At 46.5% G+C, this 26,440-nt stretch overlaps 4 protein-coding genes across 4 annotated transcripts; 1 reads left to right on the forward strand and 3 right to left on the reverse strand.

The window, feature by feature from the left end:
• Positions 1-1,853: 1,853 nt before the first annotated feature.
• On the reverse strand, positions 1,854-4,896 carry LOC101784005 (aldose reductase). Its single transcript, XM_004961709.3, has 9 exons — positions 4,605-4,896; positions 4,009-4,059; positions 3,848-3,921; positions 3,656-3,743; positions 3,194-3,400; positions 3,031-3,102; positions 2,831-2,890; positions 2,547-2,723; positions 1,854-2,119 (listed from the first exon to the last, which is right to left on the reverse strand). Exons 1-9 carry the CDS (start codon positions 4,743-4,745, stop codon positions 2,030-2,032), a joined length of 960 nt encoding a protein of 319 aa, XP_004961766.1. The 5' UTR covers positions 4,746-4,896; the 3' UTR covers positions 1,854-2,029.
• Positions 4,897-5,209: 313 nt separating this feature from the next.
• On the reverse strand, positions 5,210-15,152 carry LOC101783608 (protein RETICULATA-RELATED 5, chloroplastic). The gene is made up of 12 exons (XM_012844811.2): positions 14,118-15,152; positions 13,765-13,974; positions 13,411-13,671; positions 12,187-12,273; positions 11,903-11,959; positions 10,527-10,756; positions 9,353-9,482; positions 8,399-8,929; positions 7,929-8,036; positions 7,192-7,737; positions 6,474-6,596; positions 5,210-5,800 (listed from the first exon to the last, which is right to left on the reverse strand). Exons 1-12 carry the CDS (start codon positions 15,006-15,008, stop codon positions 5,513-5,515), a joined length of 3,462 nt encoding a protein of 1,153 aa, XP_012700265.1. The 5' UTR covers positions 15,009-15,152; the 3' UTR covers positions 5,210-5,512.
• Positions 15,153-18,020: 2,868 nt separating this feature from the next.
• Positions 18,021-19,112, reverse strand: LOC101784950 (PRA1 family protein B2). Its single transcript, XM_004961711.3, has one exon. It carries the CDS (start codon positions 19,011-19,013, stop codon positions 18,360-18,362), a length of 654 nt encoding a protein of 217 aa, XP_004961768.1. The 5' UTR covers positions 19,014-19,112; the 3' UTR covers positions 18,021-18,359.
• A 2,379-nt stretch (positions 19,113-21,491) lies between these two features.
• On the forward strand, positions 21,492-24,045 carry LOC101785346 (exocyst complex component EXO70B1). Its single transcript, XM_004961712.4, has one exon. It carries the CDS (start codon positions 21,733-21,735, stop codon positions 23,704-23,706), a length of 1,974 nt encoding a protein of 657 aa, XP_004961769.1. The 5' UTR covers positions 21,492-21,732; the 3' UTR covers positions 23,707-24,045.
• The last annotated feature ends 2,395 nt before the right edge of the window (positions 24,046-26,440 follow it).

Genomic DNA, 26,440 nt, shown 5'->3' on the forward strand with positions numbered 1-26,440 from the left:
GCCGCATCAACAGAAGCCCGCGGCCGACGGAATCGAACATTGTCAAATCATGGACTAATTAGGCTTAATAGATTCGTCTCGCCGTTTAGCCTCCACTTATGTAATGGGTTTTGTAAATAGTCTACGTTTAATACTCCTAATTAGTATCTAAACATTCGATGTCACGTTCAGATGCAGTTGGAACCTGTGTCAGCGGCACTGTATTTGTAGAAGATCATGTAGCGATGACCATTTGATGCAAACTTTTGAAGGCTTTCAGCTTGAAGGTTTTTATTTAGGAAAAATGTTTTGTGTGCACCCACTTAAGTACAACTCATGCGCAACTATGCATTTAAACCAGAACCATCTCCAGCACGGAGGAAGCAAGTGATTATCCGAGTTTTACTCAATGGTTGTACGTGTGCCCGCGCTCACTTATTTAAAAACTGGATGGCTTAATTTTGTTAGGATTAGAAGCTCCATATCTATTTTTTGGATGTTATTCCTAAAAAATTACAAAAACTCCAATTAATTGTTCAATGTCCCGGTTTTAAAGTTTTATGTTTGGATTTCAACCCTAAATACTTTCTAGGCAAAGTTCAAATTCAAATTCACATCATATTTTCAAAAGGTTTAGCCAAAAAAAAACATTGTGAAAGAGGTTTTTCCTATCCTTGTCAAAAGAAAACAAAGGTAAAGAAGAAAATACCCGACAAGGACCACTTGGTTGGAATATCTCAAGAACATTTTATACTCCTAGCAAAAAAGAACATTTACTCCCAGTTAGAATATCAAAAAAAATTATTCTACCATGGATAAGAGGGAAGATTCAATTTAAAAGAAGGCACGAGAGCTTTCGCAAAAAAAAAAAGAAGGTACTAGAGCAAAATGCTCTGGTTGGAAAGAAAAATTGTTGCACGGAAAAGAAAGAATTGTTCCATCTTCAATCTCACTTGATGGATGCAATAAGACGACTAACTCGTATGCGATTCCTCCTCTCGTATAGGCGGCTGGTGAAACCGCGAGATCGATTCAGCGGCTCTCCCGTGCGGCCATGCGACAGAACTCAGGACTCACGGAAAGGAAGGAGCGAGCGACGGGAATGTTCCGCGAAGCTTCCTGGGCTCGGAGTCGGAGCATCTCACTGCCGACCACGGCGGCACGGCGCCACCGGCCACCTCGGCATGCGCTCCGCTCGCCCGCTCACCAGATCCAATCTACTGCGCCAACATTTGGGCCGGCCAAGCTTCGCATTATTCTATTGTACCCACGCGCTCGTCTGAACCCCTTCCTGGGCCCACACGGCCCGGCCAACCTGGGCCGTGCCGGACTGCCCGGGCTGGCTACCTGGCATGTCAGGCCCTTCTGACTGAAAAAAAAAACCCTGCCAAGTCAAGCGCAGTGCCACTGGCTCCCGGGCCCCACTGGAGGCCCCATGTGAGCGCCGCCCATACAAAATTTCGCGCCGTACTTGGACTCGCGTAGAAAACGGCCGTGCATACGGTCCCGTCCTTCAGGGGCGCCGTACCGTACAGTTCGTGCCGCCGGAATCTCCCTATCGTTCCGGCCACGCACTGCCATTTCCCCAGATGATAATGGTGGTGCTGGTACCAACTGGACCTTAAGATATGGCTTAGACAAAACGTTTTATCGGTGGTCCATACGGTGGTTGGTAAGCGTGAGCTCGGGACAGCACGCACATTTCGATCCTAGAGAAAACAGAAAACTGGATCGAGTTGGTTCGCATCCTGCAGATCGAAATTCTGCTTGAGATCATGTGTTGGATCCCACGTCGTAGTGACACACCAACAGCAGGAGGATGCTGCGATGTGTTCGTCGCTGGTGAGGCAAATAATGCGAGCAGAGGAAGCACGTACGAAAGGCGAAGGCGAACCACTGGTGCCATCTTTATTCAGTTTAGGTACAGTGCATGACGGGTTTTGCTTTTGCACACACTCTTTCCATCTCATCAGAAGCCGGTTTTGACAAAAGCATGCAACGTCCTTTATTTTCGGTTCCGGAATCGGATCCGGCGGCACGGCAGCTCAGCTCAGTCCTCGTGGTCCCAGAGCTCAGATGCGCTCTTGTACGGCCCGTGGGTCTTGTTCACGAAGAGCTCCTCCCCGGTCAGGACTCGCTTCTGCAGTAGGGGTCCGCACACGTTAGATCAGGCGAAAACGATTAACTATTGCTAAAAAAACAGTTTTCACTTTATTTTAGTGTACTATGCAATTGCAATCTGCTGCAGTAAACAGATCCAATGATTCTCTGTGCCTCCCATCTGAAACTCTGATTATTTTTTGGGTGAAAAATGGCATTATCCCAGTATCTCGCTAGCCTGCAGACTTTTTTGGGAACCTATTCGTCCAGTGCTCAAGTGGCATTACAAGGCCAAAGCTCAGCTGATGCCGAGGAGTCTACCATATCGTCCAAGTCAAGTAGCAGATTTACCACAGTAGTTTCAATGAGACAACGACCATCTTCTCTTAGCTTGTAATATACGAGACATACTGATATAGCACTAAGTTATTATGCTTATTAAATCCAAAAGTTATGGCGGCCCTCACCTCATCTTTGATGCTGCACAAGACCTTGAAGTCCTCCTCAGGGATCTCCCATCCAAACACCTGAATGTTCTCCTTGATCCTTTCGTCTTTGGTTGATTTGGGAATAACACTTGTTCCCCTTTGGAGGGCCCACTTGATGAGCACCTGACCTGGGGTCTTGTTCAATTTGTTGGCTACCTGCGGTTAAAATCGTAAATGTTTAGAGTGAGAACTGCACGTAACTGAAGAGCGTGAGTTTAACTGAAATCATATATGCTTGTTGTTCATCATATTAGCAAAAGAACCTTTTCGACAGCAGGGTCATGTGCTAGGTTCTTCTCTGAAGAACCCAGTGGAGAGTAAGCCTGCAGAGTGCAAGGTAGCAAACATATACAGAATCGTAAGTATTTTTGTTCTGAAAATCAAAATATGCTAAGATTGAAAGCATTGGTGAAATAGTGAGATCACTTTTCCATATCTGATTTTTAAGGAGAAAATATCTTACAGTAACATGAATCCCATGCTTCTTGCAGGCCTCGAAAATCTTGTCGTTCTTCCAACCAGGGTGCATTTCCATCTGAATACAACAAAGCCAACGAAGAGTCAATTCGAGTTCAATTTGGTCACTTCAGTATGTTGCTGTGGATCAATTCTGATTAGTTCACAACCTGGCATACTGCTGGCGGAATAGTTGCTGAACGCATCAGACGGTTGAGCTTGGTAACTGTGTAATTGCAAACACCTATGTCTTTAACTAGTCCATCTTTCACAAGGCTTTCCATTTCCCTCCACACTCCTTCCAAGTCGAACTCAAGCACTTCCCCAGCTTCTGGAGGCATATGCGCTCCATCTTTTAGTCGGAATGGCCAATGGATCTGTGTTCATTTGTTAGTGCAAGTAGAATTATTCTATCGGAAGGAACTTATCACATTTCGGTACCCAGACGAGCTTAATTTCAAATCACTACATAGATAACAGGGTAAGCAGGCTAGTGCTAAGTTTAACCAGTATATAAAGTAACCGTAAGAGAACAGGGAAGCCATGAGAACTTAATTGTCCCTTAGCGTACAAATTTCAGCTAACAGTAAGAAAGTTGAAACAATAGAAAGTCACTGCTTTAGGTTTCTTACAAGGTAGAGATCAAGATAATCCAACTGCAAATCCTTGAGCGTGTTCTGTAGCGCTGGCCGAACCTTGTTAGGAGCCAAGTCTGTGCACCTGAAGCCGTCAAATATTGATCACATTTAAAATATCAGAATATACTATCAGTTGCTGACATTTAGTTATTCAGAGGACAATATGTAAATTGTACATATGATTACCATAGTTTCGATGTTACAAACAAATCTTTCCTGTTGATCCCAGCTTCCATTGCAGCTTTAAGTCCTTTACCGACCTGATTGGCAGAAGATATTTTACGATATCCTTATCACCTACTAATAGCAAGGCTAATACAGAAACACAATTTTAATTTGATGTGTACCTCCTTTTCTACTCCGTACTGAGCAGCTGTGTCTACATGCCTATATCCAGCCTGCAAGGGTAACCAGACATTCAGAACTCAATTCAATTAGAAGCAGGCTCTGCAGAATTCAGGTTATAAATCAAACAGAGCATGGCAAAATTCTTCAGATACAAGCTAGCACTACAAGCCTACAACAGGGACGGCTTTTAAGCTGTACACCTTCATTAAAACAAATAGATTCATACTGGTATATCATTTATAAGTTCAGGTTTCAATTTCAGCCATGAGCTTCTGACAAAGTCTCATCAAATTATCACTACTTGGTATCTAGCACAAACCAAGACTGGAAGAAAAGGCTTCCTTGTTTACTTGATTCTCAGCCACAGAGCAAAAAGGATGTAATTCTATGCACAAATACAGAAGATTTAGATAGATTTAGCGATAATTAGCACGAATCGTGCAACTAATAATTGGAATTCCACAAATCTACGGCTCATCATGTTTAATTTGACCGCGGGCTAATATGCTACACTGTTTCCAGCCGACTAGAATCCACGTGCTTTACTTTTCCTGAATATGGAAGTCATAAAGAAAGTTGACATGCAGGGCTATACCTCGGTGATGGCTGTCTTAACAGAGTGAGCGCTATCTGAGCCGGCTCTCCAAGTGCCTAGCCCAACAGCCGGGATGGTGTGCCCGCTCTTCAGAACGAAGTGATCCTGCTCTCCTTGCCCCATCGCCTGTGCACTCGCCATTCTAAAACCTCAGTATAGAACTTTCCAACTTCACTTCTCCAAGTCTTCTTGTTTTGGCGAAAAGAGATTGCTGCACGTATATATATACACACAGAGAGAGCTCCAGGAAGAGATGCCACGTACAGAAGTATCCAGGGACACATGGCTAGCCATCAGAATCTAAAGACAACCACTTCCCCATGCACGAAGCACAGGTTGCACTGGACGAACATGCCAGAGCCCATAGCTGGCCAGTGACACAATAAAATACGAAGGAAAAAAAAGTTCTTCGAGAAAGAAACCAGCTTACCTACCATATTTCTCCAAAAGATAACGAAGAGAACTTGCGCACACTCTGAAACATCTGGCTCTACAGAAGGCCTAAAGAAACGTTTGCAACAGCCGGACCTGCCAAACTTCTTTTAGAGGACTCACTAGTCACTAGCATCACTAATATTCAACCTAAACCAGAATTAACAACATGCTATGCTACAGGCTACAGCCCTTGTTGCTGCAAATGAGCAAATCCTCTAGGGACTGCAAGAGTTCTTACAGATGGACAGAGTACAAACAATACTTACTCTATAAATAGAAACAAGAAACAGTGTCTGCACTCTGGTGGGGGCACTGAAAAGGAAAATGAACAAATGATTGTGGCTAATATTTCCTCAAATTTCCACTCCTTGTGATCCCAGGAGTGAGGCTCAATCTCGTAGAAGGCCGCCTCTTTCACTGTTTATGAAAGTATAGGCTATGTGATCTTCAGCCACCGCAAAGTAACCAAATCACTAGCTCGGACCCCTTGATTCATTGGTGTTATTACTACTGTCATCCAAATTATGTCCTTCAATCGTACAACCATCCAAGTCTGCCAATTCAGGTGGCGTGCTGGCCTCACTAGAAGGAGGCTTTTCCTCACTCTTCTGTAGCCCCAATTCAGGTGGCGTGCTGGCCTCACCAGAAGGAGGCTTTTCCTCACTCTTCTGTAGCCACGATTCAGGTGGCGTGCTGGCCTCACCAGGAGGCTTTTCCTCACTCTTCTGTAGCCCAGTGTACCGTGCAAGATCAACCCATTGCTGCAGCAAAAAGAATATGCAGTGAGTAGAATGGAAAAAAACACTGTTATGTGGTAGAATTACTATCTCGTGTAAAGTATCAGGCTCTCAGCTTGCTTAAAAATTATGCGGATTTCCTCCTAAGGTTGCATAGAAGCATTATGCATATTAAAGAAGTACGATAATGGCATAATGCATAAACTAAAAGAGGAAAATTCCTTCAAGGGTGGAAACTTGGTTATAATGAGCAGATGACAATTGCCTCGTACAATATCAGAAAATGTTACAGAGTCCAATGAGAATTGAGCTAGCAGGTCTACCTTAAGTCCAAAGTAGCCAAGGGTTTAGGAAGTTGGTTTTCTTTTGCAAATAGCCAAATATTTTGTCATTTTGTTTCATTTTCCACCAATAGCAGCTCTTAATTTCTTAGTGGTAAGTGTTAGAAATATGAGCATACAGTTAACGGGAATTAAGAATAAAATTAGAGGATCATCTACATGTTCTAAGTGCATCAAGCTAAAATGATAAGCAATCCAAACAGAAGAAAGTACGTGAACCAGAATATGGGTCAGAAAATCCAATAATCTTACCCACTTTCTCGTATTATAAAAATTATGATTGCTTCTTATAAAAAGCTTCAAAGAACTACTGAAATATGCTCAGAGAACAAAAGAGATAGGAAAGTTTTTCCAACCTGTGTTCCCCAGTATGAGTTCAATGTCCTCGCAACGAAGGACAACAAACCGGCGATAAGTGGTTGATTGTAGTATGTCACCAGGCTCTCTCCTAGCCGATACTCCACTAGACCAGCAATAATCTACAACACAATTAATAATGAAATTCATATAAACTGTGCTAAAACAAAACTATTGCAATACATAAGTTTTGAGCTAAATGTAGTAAAGGAAAAGAGTAAATAGTTTCCCAAAATAATTTGTTCACTGGCAAACTGCATTGCAAAAGTTACTTCCATGATCTGGAAACAGATCAAATTTTCAAGGCATGGCCTTTGATCTGTTCCGAGATATATGCGATAGTTGAACTGAGAATATGGAAGAGAAGGCCTTGAACCATGGCCTCAAGCCCTCAACAGCACAATTTTGTGCTGTACCATTTGGTTAAAAGGAAAATGAGGGGGCAGAGATTGCATGATTGAACCAAAAGGGGATGGGATCTCATGAACTTGGGTCTTGTTTGAAAATATAGAACATTTCATGCTTCTAAGGAATAATTTTGAAGGTGTTAAGTGGTAAAATTACTCGTATGATGTACCCAAAATCATTGCAAATCTTAAGAAAAACCAGTACAATGCTAATGGCATTCAGATAGAAAGAGATTAGCCAAAATGTATAAATAAAAAATGGGACCTAGGTCATCAAATCAAAAGTAAGTAGGTTATTTCCATAAACTACCTGATACCGCAAATTTGCTGATGTTCCAAGAAAGCAACTATAAACAGCTGCCGATTTCCAAATAGGAGATCTCTTCCTTCCTGCTTCCACTTTTTCTGAAGGTTTTACTATTCCTCGAGCAGCATAAACAAGATCTGAGGAAACTCCAGCCCCAACACTAGAAATGAAACCAACACTGGCAAGTTTCAAACCACCAACCAATACTGCTGCAATTCTTTGCTTGATACTCCAATCCTGACCCAAGATATTCTTTTGGAATGCATTATCTGGCAATGATCCTAAAAGGCCTCTGACAAACTCCAAACTCCGACCAGAACCATCATCAGCAAATTGAAGGACTGAAATAGTAGGAGCAGGAAGCCACACTGTAAAGAAATCAACAACAGACCCTCTAATAGTATCTGTGAGGACATAGTCAATTTCTTCAAAAAATCTTTCTTTCCGCCTTTCATACTGCGCTAGTAGAGTGGTTGTTATTGATATAGCCTCTTCAATAGCTAATCTTTGAAGGAATTTAGGGTCTGCCAGCAATCTTTCTCGGAAACCCTGTAGAGATTTTTAAAAACAAAATTCAGCCTAAACCATGATTTAGACATCACTAGCTTCCGATAATTATTCTGTTTATGGATCAAGAGAAGTGTATGCATTAAGGAGGTGTGTTCAGAAACATCAACTAATCAAACTGATAGGAGATGGAAGGACTGAGGAGCGAAGTGAACATGGAAGAATAGTCTTACTTGAAATCGATGAATCAGTTCTGCCATAAGAGGGTATTTCTCAAGGTCAAAAAAGTTCTGCAATATCTCAGGAGAAACTACACCAAGATCTATTCCTTTCTGAAGATCCTGTAATGTTCAATGCAAGAGTTCAATTAGCCAAGATCAAAGAATATATGCTGCTAGCAAGTACAAAAACATTTACCAACCAAAGAAACATCTTATTACATTGAATAAATAAATATTTGTACTCACAGGACAAAGATTTTACTGTATTACTAATAAGCTACATTTTATTAGCTACTCTTTCTCATGGCATGGACTCAAATCATATTCAGGGCCTGCCTCCTACTGGATCTCCAGATGAGTTTAATGACCTAATCCTGGATACAACTGACCAATAAAAGACCTAAAAGAATCACAGAAAAATACTCTATGCAACCTATCGCTTTTCTGCCAAAATCATGGACAGTAAAGATCAAGCAGCAGACCTGAGGTAAAGCTTTGGTCCTCCTACCAGCAGCATTCATAACTCGAGCAATTTCAGCACGGTCAAAGCAATTTCTAGTGCACGGTTTAGCTGCTGAATACCATAAGAAATCAGCAATAGGGAGTTCACCTTCCCTCCTTATAACCTGACTTTCAGGATCAAGCAGTACCACAACTTGGTCTTTCTTTGGCACCTTTTTAGATATTCTACCAGGAACACCACTTCCTCGTGGTCCGTACATAACATGGCTTGCACCCGTGACAACAATTAGCAACCGTGAAAGATCTCCATCATTAAGTTCTTTCGTAATAATCTGGGAAATGGTATAATCATCAACTGCTCTTGCCTGTTCTAATAGATATGAGGTAGTGCCAAACAGAGAGTCGTCCATTGATGAGATCTTGTCTATCAATGACCGGCCCGAGCTAAACATGAAACCAGAGATGAAGCCTGAGCCCGCTGGAGGGGCATATGCTTCTCTTTCGGCTTTTGTGAGAGCTCTAATCCCATCTGCTTGGACAGTTTTTTTCACCTGCTCAGAACCGTTATATTCTATCAAGTTGACTGATGGAAGTTGGAACTTGAAGCTCATAATTGCATAAAACAAAGTACAGAAGAGTAACATGCAAATTTCAGCAGAATACACATCATGAGTCATAACACTACAGCAGCAAACTGTATCGTAAGTTTGCAAAATAACACTAAACCATGCTAATGCCATGCCTGATAAGCAACTGAGTAAAACATTGCAGAGAGACAGTATCATGTTAATATGTTATGTTGAATGACAGTGTATAACAAAATATCTAGCGTCATCTTTCAAGATATAATGGAATACTTTACCAGGAATCACGCATTTGAAGACTTGAATCACTGGTGCTATATGGTAGTGATAAAAAAGGGTGTCCACATTATCCGCATACTAACTTATCGATTGTAAAAAGCTAGCAATCACCTCCAATGGCGTTCCACAAGCAATAAGCTTAATTCCAGTATCACGACAGTAATTCAGAAGAGGTTCGTACTGCTGCCAGAGCTCCTGCGGCCAGTGCGATGTGTACAGCTTTAAGATTCTGCCATCAATCCTAAATAAACCACAAGCTTGTCAACATTTGTTGAAAGGGAATCTGGTTCTTACTTAAAATACATTTTCCCTTATAGACTATAACTGTTCACCAACATCAAATTAATGTCAGGCTTCAACTAACTTGATCTGCAAAGAATGCCATCCTTTTTTATGATGAAAATGCCACACTATTAATGAGCAGCAAACATAAAAGTTATGCTTTTGTTACACTAAGGGTTGCAACTTTCAAATCCTTATGGGCAGTGGTAGCTGGTTTGCCTAGTGGCATTGGATAACAAATTGATGGGCACTTGGGCAGTAATGCCAGGAGGAGCTATTAGGGACTGGTAAAATGATTTTGCATTGTGATCCAGAAAATAAAACCCTTTGGGAAGATATAGGTTACCGGCCTGAATTGGCACCCCCAGCCTAGTTACAGTATAGTTAGTCGGTCAACTAAGAAAGATACCTAACTTCTTGGCTTTATTAAATGGATAGTACAAAGTTTAATCATCAAAAGATATATTGTTAGCAAAAACAACCTATGCGCAAAGAGTAATCCAGCTAAACGGTAATCATCGTATATAACTTCATAATGAATTGGATCAGGAGACAGGAAAAACTCTGTCTGCTATGACTCGGCATGGGAGTATCACCGATTCTGTCAGATTACTGCAAGGTTATAAAGTACACAGAGCGTACTCTGTTGTTGCTTAAGCTGATAGTCATGATCCTTGCATTCTTAATTGACGATACCATCATCTAAATACTTTTAGAAATACTCGCGTTCCTTGTTAATCGCAGATAAGCTAACACATTATAACTGAGAGTCGATAACTCAACTATCTGAGGCGTCCACAAATGACGCTGGGAAATAGATATCACAATTCTTCTTCAAAACACCAATGTACTGTCCAACCACAACATTTTTTTTTTTTGCAGACGAGCGGCGTGGTGTTTACGAACCAAAGCAACAACAGCAGAGCTAAACTTCCCCCAGTTTCACCAGCATGAGAACAACTAAAGCTACAAAGTAAAATACAGAGGGAGAACAGCGCCGAACCTGCCGTCCATGAACTGGTCGAGCTGCTGCTGTAGATCGCATGGGAACGCCTCGAGCGCGAGCGCCAGGCCCCTGCCGGCGTCGGCGCAGCGGCCCGAGAGGCCCCTGACGACCTCGAGCTCGAGCGCGCGGTCGTCGGGGTCGGGCTCGAGCTCGGCCTCGCCGAGGTACACCACCCTCGCGGCCGCCAGCTTCTCCCACACCCGCCCCCGCGCGTCCCCCGCCAACGCCTCCGGTTCCCCGAGGACCGTCGCGTCGTACACCCTCGACATGGGCAACTCCTCGGGCTCAGGCTGAGCCTCCACCTCCGCCTCGGTCTCCGGGGAAGGGGAGGGGAGCTCGTCGGTGGGCGGCGCCGGCGTGGACGACGGGGTGTCTGCGTCATCGGACTCGGCGGCGGCGGAGGGGAGAGTGCGGAGGACGGCGGAGGCCGCGGCGAGCGAGGGGGCGAGGAGGAGGAAACCACGGCGAGAGGCGGCGCAGGTGGACACGCGGCGTCGGGTTGAGGAGGGGGCGGTGGTGGTGGCCGTGAGGGGTTTGCAACTGGCGCCGAGGCCGAGGCGGGAGCGGGGGGAGGAGTGGCGCGGTTTGAAGGAGGCGGCCGGGCTTTGAGCCGGCACGCGGGACAACATTGCTCGCGGCCGGCGGAGTTGCTGCAGGCCTGGAGCTCTGCGTGCCGACCTGCCGATCGCAAGGGTGTCTCTCAGAGGATGCAGGATGAACCGCGAATCACAGGCAAATCAAAGCAGTACAAGAAGCAAAATTCACAAAGGTTTTATTTGACTCGTGAAGCGTCGTAAGGTATCGATTTCCACTGGACTGGACCAACACAGTGCTAATTCTTGACTGGTGGTACCATGCAATTGCAAATTGTGAAGGATGTGTGTGGATAAGAAAAGATGGCAGCCACAGGTTCCGCGTGCCTGCCCTGTCAGCATCCAGCAACGTGTGAGACACTAAAACCTGAAAAAGTGAAAAGAGGCTTCGAGTTTCGTCATATCCACAGTGAGTATCATCCATGGCACAATTTCAAGATACTCGAGTATTAGTGCATAGGAAGATAGGAACACAGCAGTACCAATACAGGATAATCGGAGCTCATTGACCTGTCAGTTATCACCAAGAAAAATTGTGCGTGTGGCTCTCATACATGCCAGTTCTCACCGAGCCGAGAAGCTATCTGCCGCAACCCAATATCATGAGCTCGTGACTGCACGTAACTCATGTGGCATTACAACCAACCCAAGGTGGCAAAACTGGGGAGGAATCAAGAATGGTTGTGTCGCTGGACGTCGGAGCAAATTAAATATATCAAAATCCACTACTCTATACTCCCTATACAGGCTTGTACATCAGTTGCCCCTGTTTGCATATACTTCTGTTTCCTCTGCTACCTTCGTCCACATGTTAGCAAAATTGTCTGAATATGATACCTGCAGAAAACAATTGAACAGTTAAACCATGTAGCTATACTCTCATGTAAGATGTCTCGTTCCCTTTTGTAAGCAAATGTACAAAGAGAATATTCACAAGGTCAGACAATTGAACAGAAAAAAGATTATGCAGCTAAACCATGTAGCTATATGTCTTGTTCCCTTTTGTGAGCAAATGTACAGGAGAATATTCATAGGGTCTTTTTTGTGCAATGTAATACTCATACCTGATTTACAACAAAACCTTTCAGCATCTCAATGAAATCGCGGCGTCTTTCCTTGTCAAATCTTTTTATTTCAATCTTGTTGTTTTCCTGCATTGTTAAAAGGCAATATGGTTTAAAATTTCAGTAACGGCCATAGTGGCATCTAGCATCCCTTACTATAATTTTTTTGTGGTATAATTCCACAAGATATGAAATGTCAGAGTTGGCTATAACAACTAATCTGACTTGACAAAATATCCTACTGTTCTCAAAATCAGTTGAATACCCTCAATACATGCTCAAGCTCCAAAAATAGCTCAAGTACCACTCCATTGTCAGGAAATCAGCATCTCAAAAAGATGGGAGGCACCCTTCTAGTTCTGGGCTTTCATAAATTAAAACAGCCAGATTAAAAAGGAAACTGGGAAACCTTATGTAATGTAGACATTTTAATTTTAGAAAACATTGAAAAGACAGTTTTGCATCTATACCTAAGATCTCAACCAATAGCATTTTAAGCTGAATTAGCACAAGTAGTTCTACAAACATAAATATTTCCTATTTTGTATACTTTTTTATTCCTATTTTGTATACTTTTTTTTGCTGCAGTTATGCTTTCTTCAATGAAGAGAGTGCACTAGACAGCAAAAATGGACAAAACATATGAAATGGACCTTAGTATTTTAACTAGATCTTCCGCCATTGTAGCAGCAAGTGTTTAATTCTGATTTCCATGTGCACATTCAGTATTGATGTACAGAAACAGCATTTCAAGTCGGTACTTATATATCAAACCAATGCCTAGTATGCTGCAGAATGCTAGCTAGATCCTATGACTATAATGAAGATTTCTGCTAGTGATGTTAGCCATCAAAGACAAGGCGAGCAGGGAACCCATACGCAACCATTATTTACAGTTTATAGGCTTCAAACATATGATGAGTGTACAACTATGCATCTGCAACCATCATAAGAACATAATTTATTGTACTGATTTTGCTAGATGTGCTAATTTGATCAAAATACTAGCTGAGCATATGCCTATAAACAATTTGAGAAATAAAATGTCAAGAGCAAAGCGTAACTCAAACTTTCAACACTAACAGTTAAGAAGTGCACACTTCTTTTTCCGTAACCAAAAACCATTAGGTGCGGTTTTTGGTTATTTTCCTGGATAAGCTCATGCTCCTTTTTTTTTTCCCCGATGCAACATTTTTATTTTACAATTTTTTCCAGGCAACTTACCTTAATGCTTTCATATTCTCTAAGTGCGTCACTTTTGGCTGCTTCTGCTGATCTTATTGTTTCTTTCAATCCCTCCACCTTCTGATATGTCGACCACTCATGCCCCATATCTCTTGCTGATGAAGATTCAAGTCTTCCTGCCCTTGTGTGCAAAGAAAATAAATCTGCTGACAAACTTTGCACGTGATGTAAAGCATTGGAGCGATCTGTAAATGCATGATTGACAGATATCATGGCCTCCAAGTATTCATGGATGCTACCCTGCAAAGCCATAAACAATATCCAGTTATATCAAGTCAAAAATTCCAATAAAAGATACTCAAACAATTTGGAGTCCACAATAGATCAACATACCAGGTGTTTCACAATTTCAGAGTTTAATTTTATCTGTGATCTGCTCATCTTCAAAACATGATTTGCAAAATTATGGATTTCACCGGCTCTTCTTCTTAGGGAATTACATGTGGCCTGCTCTCTTTCAAATTTTGCCAGCTTAATCAGTGTCATTCCCAAGTGACCTGTAGTTTCTCTAAGATCATCTTGGGCTTTGACAAGTGTTTCAGCCTGCATAAAATACAGAATTAGTGGATTACAGGAGCAGTTTTGTATGCTTCACATAACATGTGGGTGTGTTACAAACGGAAAGGCATCCTAGGCACCAATACACTCTGAAATTGTTCCACATGATAATAATGTGATTGAAATACCTGCTGTGATGTTGTGGTGAGCTGCTGCTGTAAATCCTCAAACCTGGCCTTGTGCGCCAGGAATTCTGTGTCTGTCTCCTGCTCCACAGGTGGAGGCTTGGTTGCGACCAGCCCGTTCACCACAGTCTGCTTCAGACCCTTGAACATCCCAAATAAGTCCCTCCCAGCTTTGGCCTGCACTAGCGGAGCAGCAGCATTCACCGTGGTAGTCCAGTACCGTGGCGCCTCGCCCTGGAAGGCGGGGATGGCACCAGGCTCGGTGAGGAACGTACGGAGGTCGGGGCTGTGTCCGACGGCAGGGTGCGCGGCGAGGCGGCAGAGGTAGCGCTGGAGCGCGGCGCACCGCTGGCTCACGAAGTCGTGGCGCTGCATGACCTGTCCCTCGAGGACGCTCTTGTCGGGCCGGGCCGGGACGAACAGGCCCCGGTGGGCCGCGGCGAGGCGGTCCGCGAGGGCTACCACGTCGCGGAAGCGCCGCCGCACGCAGACCTCCCCGCCGCCGCCGCCGCCCGCGAGGCGGGTGGTGATGAGGTAGGTGAAGTAGCTCCCGGAGCCCGGGATCACGCCGGCGGCGGCACCCCCGCCGCTGGGCTCCGCGTGCTTCTTCGGATCGGACACGGTGATTCTGGCGAACACGGGGGGCGCCGCGTCGGGGCGCGGCGCGGGATGGCGGGCGATGCTGGGCGCCGGGGCGGGGGAGAAGTCGTCCTCCTCGTCGAGGAAGTCGTCGATGACGAAGGCGTCGTGGTTCGCGGCGGCGGCGGTCTGGGAGGAAGGCGGGCGGAGGAGGGGGTCGGTGGAGGCCGAGGCGGCGGACGACGAGGAGTCGAGGGCGAGGGTTTCGAGGTCGCCAGCCGCGGCCGACAACGGCGAGGGCTCGGCTGCCATCATGGCTGCTTCGCGAGGGCCGAGTAGGGTTTGGGCCGGGGATTGAGTAGGATCTGACTCGGGGGGAGAGGCCGCGAAGAATCGATCGGTCGATGGGCGGAGGAGGGAGGAGGCGCCGAGGCGGGGTGGGTGTCGCGTGTCCCCGCCGCGGGTATGCGTAAGCAGGGGGGACAGCTCGTTTTGAAGAGGTGGGGCCTCGAGTACTAACGAACTGTTCAGCAAATCGATCTTATCTCTGTTTGCAGTGTGATACGGTATTGACAAGTTTGGATGTGAAGTCGTTGTTCCGGTTCAGATTTGAGTTACGAAACGTAGTTCCTTTCTTGTTTCTTTGAAAGTTAGAATGAAGACAAAAAGGTTCTCATTCCACAAACCACCGCAGAGTACCACAGAGGCACAAAAGTCACAGTTTATCGATTCATCACCGAACTCACAGTTCATCGGTTCATCACAGAACTCACACTTCATCGACTTATACAGCATCACAGAACGGTAGTTCAACAGAAGAAAAGGTTTCGAGCAATTTGACGTTTTTTTCACAAGTATATTCAGGTCAACCAAACTGGACACTCTATGGCAAGCATATGACGTCTTTTTCACAAGTATTCAGGTAGTAGTGCTGATAACTTCCCCTGAATTCCCAACTACATTTGAAATTCGTGGCGAACTCAGGTGTCCAAATGTCAACATCAATGCACTAATTAGATTCGAGCTCCAACCTATTGGAAATACGTGCCTAAAAAACATTCCAGATTTTATTTGGAGAAAAAACATATTGATAAAAAATGATGCAAGCAAATAATACAAATAAGCAAGCAACATTCTGTCTAGAATAAGATTGCGCAAGAAAATTACTCAATGATCCCGCATAGAACGTAGTTGAACGTGTTGAAGTAGATGTTGCAGAATCACCAAGCGGTCGCGTGAAGATGCTGCCCAAAAACCTAATTGCCACCCCGTGCAGGAGTCTCGCGACAGTGGTTTCGGAGATCCCGTTTTCCTTCAAGCCCGGTGCACGCCGAATTCGAAGGTCGACGAGGCGCAGCAGCAAGAGATTCAGCACAGCGAGTGGGGAGGCGAGCGTGTAACAGCGTCCATTCAACCAAGACGTATCCTGGTGTTATAGACCTCCGTAGTGCATCCGTTTTCCCATTAAACAGCCTCATCAAGCAGTAGAACTGCCAATTTGAATGATAGAAATTGCTGTCATCAAATTGTTGAAACTGACACACCTTATTGCTGTGTAGAACGGCAGTTTCATAAAAAAAATTTATTGCACAAACAATAACCATAAGTCACGCGATTTTTCACGCGAAATGCACGTGAGCTGCGCGTGCGTGTAGCAACAGTCTCCTTCTCTCTCATTTGCACCTATTTTGCATAGAGAGGAGACTTCCATATTTAAACAAGGCAACCTCTTCTTGAATTAGCAATATGGGACTAAAGATTGTGCATACTTTAGAATTTTCAGATTGGACCACATGTAAGTCTAAATCCAACACAACCCAGCTGCTATTAGACAGGGCAAGAAATGAGATACAACCTCCAAAATTCATCCACAGGCATTTCCCAGCTAAGGCCAGGCTACTTTAGACGCGAAGAAATCTGATCAATCTAGGCCACAAGTACTCCCTCCGTTCCTTCCGTTCCTAATTATAATTATAAATCATTTTTACTTTCTTGAATAAAATTATAGAAAGGATCACAAAAGTTCATGGCACCGAATAGATATACTGAAGAAACTAATGGTACTTATTTAATATTTGTTATCATAAATATTAGTACTTTATTATATAAATTTGAGATGCTTTAGCACTTCAAGAAAATTGAAATGTCAAATTGGAATGACTCGTGGAACGGGTAGTAAGCATAGTTTCAAGAGTCAAAATCCAGAGGCCACATTCTGCAGTCCGCAAGGGAAAGGAATTGACTAATGCCAGGCAAGACAGTGCTGATGCAACCTGTTACCTGTGCCAGATTACATTATTTTTTAAAAAAATCACCATCTAACAATCTGACCCAGATTTCTTGCAGCAGAGGTAGGATTTTCACTTTTCAGCAAGCAAACTTGAGCATATATTGCGCATAGTACAACATAACAGCGTCACCACTCGCCAGCCCATATATCATATATGCAAGCTGTCAGCTGTCACTAGTCAGACACATATTGCGCATAGTTCAATACGAAAAATACACCTTGATATGGGTGATTAAACGATTTGTCACCCAAACTCAGTAGAAACACCACACACCTAAATGAGTAATGATGATGCACTACTCGAGCCAACACGCGAACTTAGTACAAACACAGAAACACGACACTACTAAATGAGTAATGACGATGCATCACTCAAGCTGGCGCATGATAAATAATCTCTGCGATGGTTAAGCAGAAACATTGTTACTCCAAGATAACTTAGTTTATATCAACCAGAAAAACTGTTGTTCAATTGCTACGGGCAAAAGATCAACTGATCAAAGAAAAACAGGGTAACAAACTATGACCACTCATCTCTGAGCCCTGAAAAACAGGGCAAACCTAGTGAAGGATACAGCTACCACCTTTCAAAAACCATCTGCCAAAAATTTCCTGGATATTTATCCAGAAACAGGTAATTGGTCCAATCTCGTTTTTATTTAAAATTTTCTACTTCCATCAAAGTCTAATAAAGCAACAAAAGGGCATCTCAAGATGATATTCTCACCAGGATTTATTTGTCCTGATAGCAGGATTTCTCAAAATGATATTCACCAGGATTGGTTTGAAACATTATCACAAAAATACTATGGAGCCAATTGCCCATTCTAATCTTATTTCAGACACAAGCAAATAGTAGATGATCAAACAACTAGCTTCGCAACTCCAGCATGATTTTCACAGAGGACATACAGCATATAACAAAAAAATATCAGGTAAAGAATTCAAGATTCACCACATGCTACTCAGGCACTCGGCAGTCAGCACAAATGGATCATCATGAATTTCCACAAGCAAATCGAGTATAGCATAATGAATAATAATAACAGAACAAGCGAAACACATTAAGGTATTATCAGTTCATCACTGCATAGGAATGAAGACACCATCTGTATTGATAATTCGACGTCATGAACTCACATTACTAGATTACTTAGCACTAAACCGAACCATAAAGTAAATCTCAGGATAGATTTGCAGGTCTTTGCAAAAGCCGTGTATTGATCGAAACCAACACTAAGCCAGTAGATCTGGAGGTACACAAGGACGAATAGGGGAAGCAATAAGCTACAGCTACAAGACTAGATCCACACAATTTCCAGCTTAAGACGAACTTGTCGAGCACAAGAACCCTACCAGATCTTGCGTCCGCCTCCTCAAACCCCAGATCCGGGTGCACCGAGGAAGGACAGCAGCCCTTGGGCCGCGCTGTTGCCTGCGGCCGCGTTGGGCTCGTCGAGGAAGAGGTCCTCGGGAACGCGGAACGCGCCGTGCGCCGCGACGAGGGCCCCGCCGACGAGCAGCCCGGAGATGATGAGCGACGCGACGGAGGTGAAGAAGAGCAGGACGAAGGACGCGCCGACGAGCCCCAGCAGCGTCTCGCGGTCGGAGAAGGTGCGGCCGAAGAGGACGACGGGCTGGTCGGAGGCGCGGAAGAGGTAGAGGAAGCACCAGGCCGCGAGGAGGCCCAGGAGGATGAGGAGCGAGAAGGGGTGCGCCAGGAGGGAGGCCCCCAGCGCGAAGGCGACCACGGCGGCGTAGTTGACGCGGAAGTAGGCGAGGTTGCGGCGCAGGCGGGAGGTGGCGTCGGAGACGGAGTCCGGCTTGGAGAAGGCCGAGCGGTCGAGGAGCTCCCCCCACGGCCGGCGGTCGGACAGCGAGCGCCGCGCCGAGTCGGAGAGCCGGCTCAGGAAGAGCCGGAAGGCCGGCTGCGCGATCGGCGCGTCGGAGCCGCCGGCTGTGGCCGGGGACGATCCGGGGGCGGGGTTGGTCACCGGGAGGAGGGGCGGCGGCGTCGGTGCGGAGGCCATGGCGATGGATTCCGATGGGAAGCGCGTGCCACAGGAGGGGAATTGGGGAATCGTTGCTGCTGTTGCGGTGTTGTTGCCTCGGGGAAAAGGTGTTTGGCTGCCTGCGTCCGCGGTTGGGTTGTCACACCATATGCTTGCTTGGTATGATCTTCCTTATCAATGACAGTGGGCCAAGATGAAACACGGGTACACATGTCAGGGAGAGAATACTTTTCCGAAGCTGTATGTTATTGTCTTGGGTCGGTGGAAGAGTTGGACCTTGGACCCGAGTTTCTTGGTATCAACGCGACCTCTTTCTGCTGGTGCGTGAGCCGCGTGGACCTGGTCTATATGGGTTGGATAGTGTTTCAGCTGGGCTAATTGTAGAATCGGCCCAGTTGTTGGCCCAGTCCATATAGTCTGAAGCTTGTAGTTGCCATGTTTCATGTACCGCCTCATAGTCTGAACTCCGAAGTCATTTTTTAGGACTTATATGTTGGGATTGAAGAAGTTGTTAGAGTTTATGAACAGGAAGAAAGATCCCATCTTTAAAAATGGATACACAGGTGTTTTTTTTATTTTTGTTCCTCGCCATCACATGCCAGTTGTCACGTCAAACATGTGGCTGCCACGGAGAGTAAGGTTCATTTCGATAAAAAAAAAATCACATTGCACTAGAATACTAGATTTGTTTGTATATATGAAAGCAATGGTGGCATCCACGTTAGTAAAGGTACTTTGTGCACTTAGCCTGTATATTATGGTAATCAAATGAAAGCATTGTTTTGTGTGTGTGTGTGGAGTGCCCCTCTCCTTTAGACTATCCATAGCGTGTACTGAGTTGATGCTTGAACCAGGTGAGAGAAGGTTCAAGCTTCGATAGTCGATACATGCCACTGCAAGGCTGATACTGGAAAACACCACTCGTGAAAGCATGTTGATGCATTGATGCTGACCAACCAAAGAATTATTTCACAGCTTGGTTCATCTTCCTGCAGTTTGGCTCTACATGTGGAAGAAGCGGGGGTGCCCTAATGTGTTCTTGACAATGACACGAAGTGGCATCTGCGTGAATTTTTCAGCATTGACTATGTTGTCAGTTTGTTGAATAATGACTTAGGACACGATTGGTCGTTCCTAACTAGCATTAGAGACTACAACAACCTTGCGCCACTACCGCCTTATGGTGATGGTGAAATGCACGCTCACTGGTGGACTGGTGGTCTCCAAAAGGAGATGGTGTAGCGTTGCCGAAGACAGAAGCAGAAGCGTTGCCCCTGGAAAGACAAATCGAGCAAGACAAAAAGAAACGTGGTAAGGAGCTATACGAAAAGGACACATCGTATGAAACACTGGATGCATGATAGCAAGGTCACATCTACGATACCATGTCAAATATAGTCGATCTAATAGCTTCCTTATATAATAGTTAGCTACTAATGTATACCACGTACAACATTAACAAAAGGTTCCTTATTGTAAATTTGCAGCCCACTTCTCTTCTCTCTTTTTCTCTCCTCCATCTCGACATCAATATAATGTGGCAATTCATAGTCTGCTTATATACTATCTAAGAGACAGTATGCAGATCCAATTACGGTGTATATGTTGTAACTCAATTCAACCTTGCAGTGTTCAGCATGTACTGCCCCCAATGTCTCCTATAGTCCTATGCCATCTCCAGGGATCATCGGTCAAACTCCACATCCCCAAGCTCGATTTTTTTTTTGACACGCTCCAAGCTCGAACCTGGTGACAAGGTCAGCCAAAAGACGTGAACTTGGTAACAAGCGTCAAGCGGATGGAGATTTGTTTTTTTGAAAGAGGAGACGGAGATTTGTCAATTGGGAGCCAACGAATCATCTTTTCGGGCAGTTGCGGTTGTCGAGCGACAGCGGAACCGCGTTGGCCATTCCACGTTCCAAACGGTAATCCAACAGCCACGGTTTTGACTGCCTTCTTAACTGGACTAAAATTTCACGATCAAGTGGCAGTGCTCTCTGACATGGAAACCCCTAGTGCGCCAACAACACAGGCAGTCAACACAGAGCACCCGGTCAACTTCACGAACCCAGCAGGCCACAGCACGGCGCTGGGCGTCCGGTTTATCCGCGCTCCGCGCCAATCACGCCCCTCTCGCCCTCGGCACCCCCCCACCGGGCCACGCCACACGCCGCCATTTCCCGCGACCCGCGCCGTGCACTCACCCCTTTCCGCCTTTTCCGTCCGAAAGCCCACCTGTCAGCCGAGCAGCTGTGCCGCTGCCATCCCGTCCCGGCGTCCCCCACGCTGTCACGCGTGACACGACACGACCTTTGCCTTTCGCTTCCCCCGAGGTCACGCCACGCCGTTTTCACCAGCATCAGGCGAGGCCCCCGTGCATCCGAGCCGTCCGTGACCGGCGCGCATCCGACGCCCGCCGCGAGTTACGCTGCCCGCCCGACACTGCTTGCTACTCGACGAGCGCGGCCGCTACGGCGCTGCCCGTGCCTGACCAGTCTAGCCAGCGGCCACTGGTCCACGCGCGGTCGCTCTCGGCTGGACGCCACCGCGTCCCCGAGCGAGAAGTCCTCCCACCTCTCCTCCTCGCCCGTCTCCCCCTTCTCCCCCCACAACCACCGCCCCGAAGCCGCGTGGAGCCCTCATCCAGATCGGAGCCAGCCAGCCAGCTCGCCGGGTGATGCCGTCCCTCCCGCGGGAGTAGCCGTCTTCTTTCGCGCCCCCACCGAGTCAGGAGCCGATGGCGGAGGAAGGCGAGGAGAAGCTGCTCGCCACGGTGCAGCACATCGTGCAGACGCTGGGGAGCAGCGACACCATGACGGAGGACATCCTCAAGGTCTTCTCCAACTACGACGGCCGCTTCTCACTCGACAAGCTCTACGCCGCGCGCGCCGCGGCGGCGGCCGCGGCGTCCAGCGGCGGAGGTGCGGGGGGAATCGGAGGGGAGCACTCGATGCCCGCGTCGCCGCCGCTGCCTCCTCCCCCCGCGGTGGCGGCGGCCGCCGCGGTGTCGGCCGCGGGGGCGAGGCCGACGTCGATGGAGCGGACCGTGCGCACGCTGGACCGCCAGATCTCGCAGTTCGTGGCCATGGACCGACTGATCTGGGCGGACTCGGGCGACGCCGACGCGTTCCTGGAGGCGGTCGACGACCTCATCGGCACCGTGCAGGAGCTGGATGCCGCGGGGACCAACCGCGCCCTGCTCGACCGCGCGGACGAGCTGCTCAGCCGCTGCATGGCGCGGCTGGAGGACGAGTTCCGGGCGCTCATAGAGCGCCCCGACGACGCGGCACCCGTCGCGCCGGGCGGGTTCGGGTCGGACGGCAGCGACGACGAGGACGACTTCGGCGGCGGCGACGGCTACGGCGACGAGCCGATCCCGATCGCCAAGCCGGTCACGGACTACGACGTCGTCATCGACGCTCTCTCGCCGGGCTCCATCGCCAACGTGCACCAGATCGCCAAGAGGATGGTGGACGCTGGCTTCGGCCGCGAGTGCGCCGAGGCATACGCCGCGGCGCGCCGCAGCTTCGTCGACGAGAGCGTCGCGCGCCTCGGCGTCCGCCCCCGCACCGCGGAGGAGGTCCATGCCTCACCATGGGAGGAGCTTGAGTTCGACATCGCCCGCTGGATCCCGGCCTTCAACATGGTGTTCCGCATCCTGATTCCCAGCGAGCGCCGCCTCTGTGACCGCGTTTTCGACGGCCTCGCCCCTTTCGGCGACCTTGCCTTCATCGCCGCCGTGCGCACCCAGGCGCTGCAGCTCATATCGTTCGGCGACGCTATCTGTTCCTCAAGCCGCGCGCCGGAGCGCCTCTTCCGCGTCGTTGACATGTACGAGGCTGTGCGTGACATCCTCCCTGACCTTGATCCTGTGTTCTCCGACCCCTACTCTGCAGCACTCCGTGCGGAAGTCTCGGCGATGTGCAACACACTGGGGTCCTCCATCAAAGGTATATTTATGGAATTGGAAAATCTCATCCGCCGTGACCCTGCCCGTGTTGCTGCCCCTGGTGGCCACATACACCCTATCACTCGGTATGTTATGAACTATCTCCGTGCTGCATGTGGGTCGCGGCAGACATTGGAAGAGGTGATGGAAGGTGACTTAGGTGCTAATGGAGGTGCACCTGTGGCCGTTGACCCTGACCGCCCCACCTCATCACTTGCTGTGCACATCGCATGGATCATGGATGTTCTTCATAAGAATTTGGATACAAAGTCTAAGGTTTACCGTGATCCATCACTTGCTTCTATCTTCTTGTTGAACAATGGCAAGTACATTATACAGAAGGTGAATGACAGTGAGTTAGGTGTTTTACTCGGTGATGAGTGGATCAAGCAGATGACAACTAGAGTTCGTCGCTGGAGCATGGATTATCAGCGGACAACATGGGGCAAGGTTACAACTGTGCTGCAGACTGGTAGTCCAGGCATTGGTGGACTCCCAGCCAAGGCAATGCTACAGAAACTGCGTATGTTTAACACATACTTTGATGAGATCTTTGCGGCACAATCAGAATGGGTGGTAGCAGATGACCAGCTAAGGGTGGACATCAGGGCTGCAGTGGAGGATTCAGTGATGCCAGTTTACGCCTCTTTAATTGCCAAGTTGAAGTCTTCTCCTGAAACCGGGCGTGATTTGTACATCAAATACACCCCAGAAGTTGTTGTAGACCGCATCCATCACTTGTTTGAAGGAGCAGCAAAGTGATAAATTAGTCGGTAACCTGTTATGCTGCAGCTTCTGCTTTTTTGAATTTGTGAAGAGGCTATCATGGGTTTTGGATTCGTGGTTAATATCTTGTAGTCACATATGATGATGCTGTTGGCTCAACTTGCAACGGTGCATCGTTGTCTTTTGTCCTCCATGAGGAAGTTGTGGAGTTCAACAAATGTTGTATATGTGTGTAGGTGTGTCTGTATCAATCAGTAGTGCTATTATTTTGTAACAATATTAGGGTTCCATTTCTGTTTCAAACTCTATTTTAATTTAACCCCATTAAGTATTATGTGTGAAATTCAATATTTAATTCAATAAGTTTGTGCTCAAGGTTTTGAAATTCTAAGTTTTCCCAGTCCACTTTGTGGATGATCCAACTCTATGACGCTCAGAGTATCTGGAGCTCAAAATTGGCATCAAACCATGGAAGTAGAACCCTCAGGTCACTGCATGGTGTTATTACTTCCGACATTTTCAACAGTTAGCTACGTCGAACAGCAGAAGTGATGAAGTCACCAGGTGAGGCTGTTAAGAGGAACTTCATTGCCTATTATACCTTTTGATTGCAAATTCATCATTGCTAGCTTGTATGAAAGAGAATTAAAATCTTCACTGTGAATACATTACGCATAAATGTTTGGTTTTGTCAACTGTGGTTGCAGTAAGTTGGTTTTTTTAGACAAGTATCTGGTGCTGTTACAAATAATGAATATCCTGCACAACTGACTGTTAGTTGACATTGTTATTTCCTTCTCTCAGAACAAGCAGGAGAAAACTTGCCATTTATGTTTTGGTGTTCAATGGTATGCAACTTTTCTACCCTACTACAGTTAGGAGTAACCAAGTGCTCAATGAATTAATAAAGCTGTCCATTATTCAATCATGTCATTTCAGTCTTTATGTCTTCAAATAACTTAGAACTAAACCAAGAATATTAAGTCCTAGAAATTCAGCTAAAGTTTTATGCTGCTACATAAAACTAGCTTAGTGTTACGTCTTTGCTTTGTTTAATGATGTTCTCATACGCGACACAATTGTTAGTTTATATTAGAATTATCAGAACACTGAATTTGTGGAAATCAAGTTATATTCCCCTAATGCATAAGTAAACAATATCCTAGATCTCCAATTTTTTATTACCATCTTGTTGAGGTTGTCCAGGGACTAGCTGCAGAAGCAATTACCTGATAAATGATGTCGCCTTCTTGGAATTGCAGTCCTAAATCTGGTTGCTTTTCTATTTACACTGTCTGCTTCTGCAAATTGAAGATCAACTTGCCGTAGCATGCATAATCTGGATTCTTGAGACGCTGTTGTTATTTATCTATTTGACGCTGCCCATCCATTATCATTACTGCTTATCATTTTCCACTGTGTTGTACTTTGATGATGAGCAGCAGGAGATACATCGTCAAGAATTGATGCTTGCTGGCATGATGTCACCTCGCTACTTGGTGAGAATGTACGGCAAAGGAAGTACCGGCGAAAGGTCCACTGGTGACTGGTGAGTACTACTCGACTTAATGTACTGTTTGAGGTCTAGATAATCAAGCAAAAACTTTGCGAGTAGGTTCTCACTGTAATAGGGATGATGGTTTTGCACTTTTGCTACACTAAAGGTTAGGGAACACTGCCACAGTGGCATTTCAAAACTTTGCCTCCCTTTCAGCCCAGGGGAGGGGAGGGTGAAGAACTGAAGATCTTCAGAACATCAGTTCATTTCAGGGTCAGAACATTGGTTGTATAGCATTTTCAGGGTCAGAACATCGGTTGTGTAGCTAACAATTTGTTGATATAACATTTTTAGTGGTTTTGACTGTCAAACTTTATACTGGAATGCATTTGGATTCTCCGTGGCTACATTATCCTTGTATGTCCTTCCAGCATGCATTACCGATGTTTGGGGCTTTTTGTGGACCATGAATTGGGTCCATATGGACTATAGAGTAGATTGCACTGATGCAGGGGAAGCTAATTTTTTCCCTGTTGGAAATGCTATTTGATGGCTCTGTCTCTGTGCAGCTCATGCTGATAAACCAGTCGTTCTGTACAGTAAAAATCTTCACTGGAATGACCAGTCTTTGCTAATCCTGAGAACTGTACACAACATTTAGATTGCAAAGGACAATCTGAAAATCCATTCGAACTAGATCCTAGAAACTAGATAGGTCAATCCCTGAATACATTCTACGATGCACAGGTCAAGATAACATACAGCAGCTTTCATTCGGGTCCTACTGCCGATGCTCGCTAGATCCGCTGGTGGACATGGTCCGCGGTGGCGGGCCGCTGACACTGCCGCTGCAGCACAGGTCCTGTGCTCCCGGGCTCCCGGCACAGCGGCATTCAGGCCGGCCTGGTCCTGCTGCTTCATGATGAGCACCGAGTAGGGCGTGTCGAAGTCGGAGGACGACGTGAGGAGAACGCCGATGACCCCGAGCTTGGGGCACTCGCTCCAGTCCGACAGCCCGTTGGCCGGCATCACCGGGTACCACCTGTGCCTCATGCCGACGACGATGAGGTCGTAGCCGGCCTTGTCGATGCCCCTCAGCACCTCGACGATCCTCTCCATGTCGCCGACGAGCTCCTCCTGTACCTTCATGTTCCTGCTCCTCGCCGCGAGCGCCTTCACCTCCTCGATGGCGCGGTTGTCCACCCGCCGGTCCGCCGGGTCGTCCTTGATGCCTCGTGCCGGCAGGAACCGCACGACGGCGACCGTCACGCC

This window comes from Setaria italica, chromosome III, assembly GCF_000263155.2.
Source record: "Setaria italica strain Yugu1 chromosome III, Setaria_italica_v2.0, whole genome shotgun sequence".
NCBI classification, from domain to species: Eukaryota; Viridiplantae; Streptophyta; class Magnoliopsida; order Poales; family Poaceae; genus Setaria; species Setaria italica.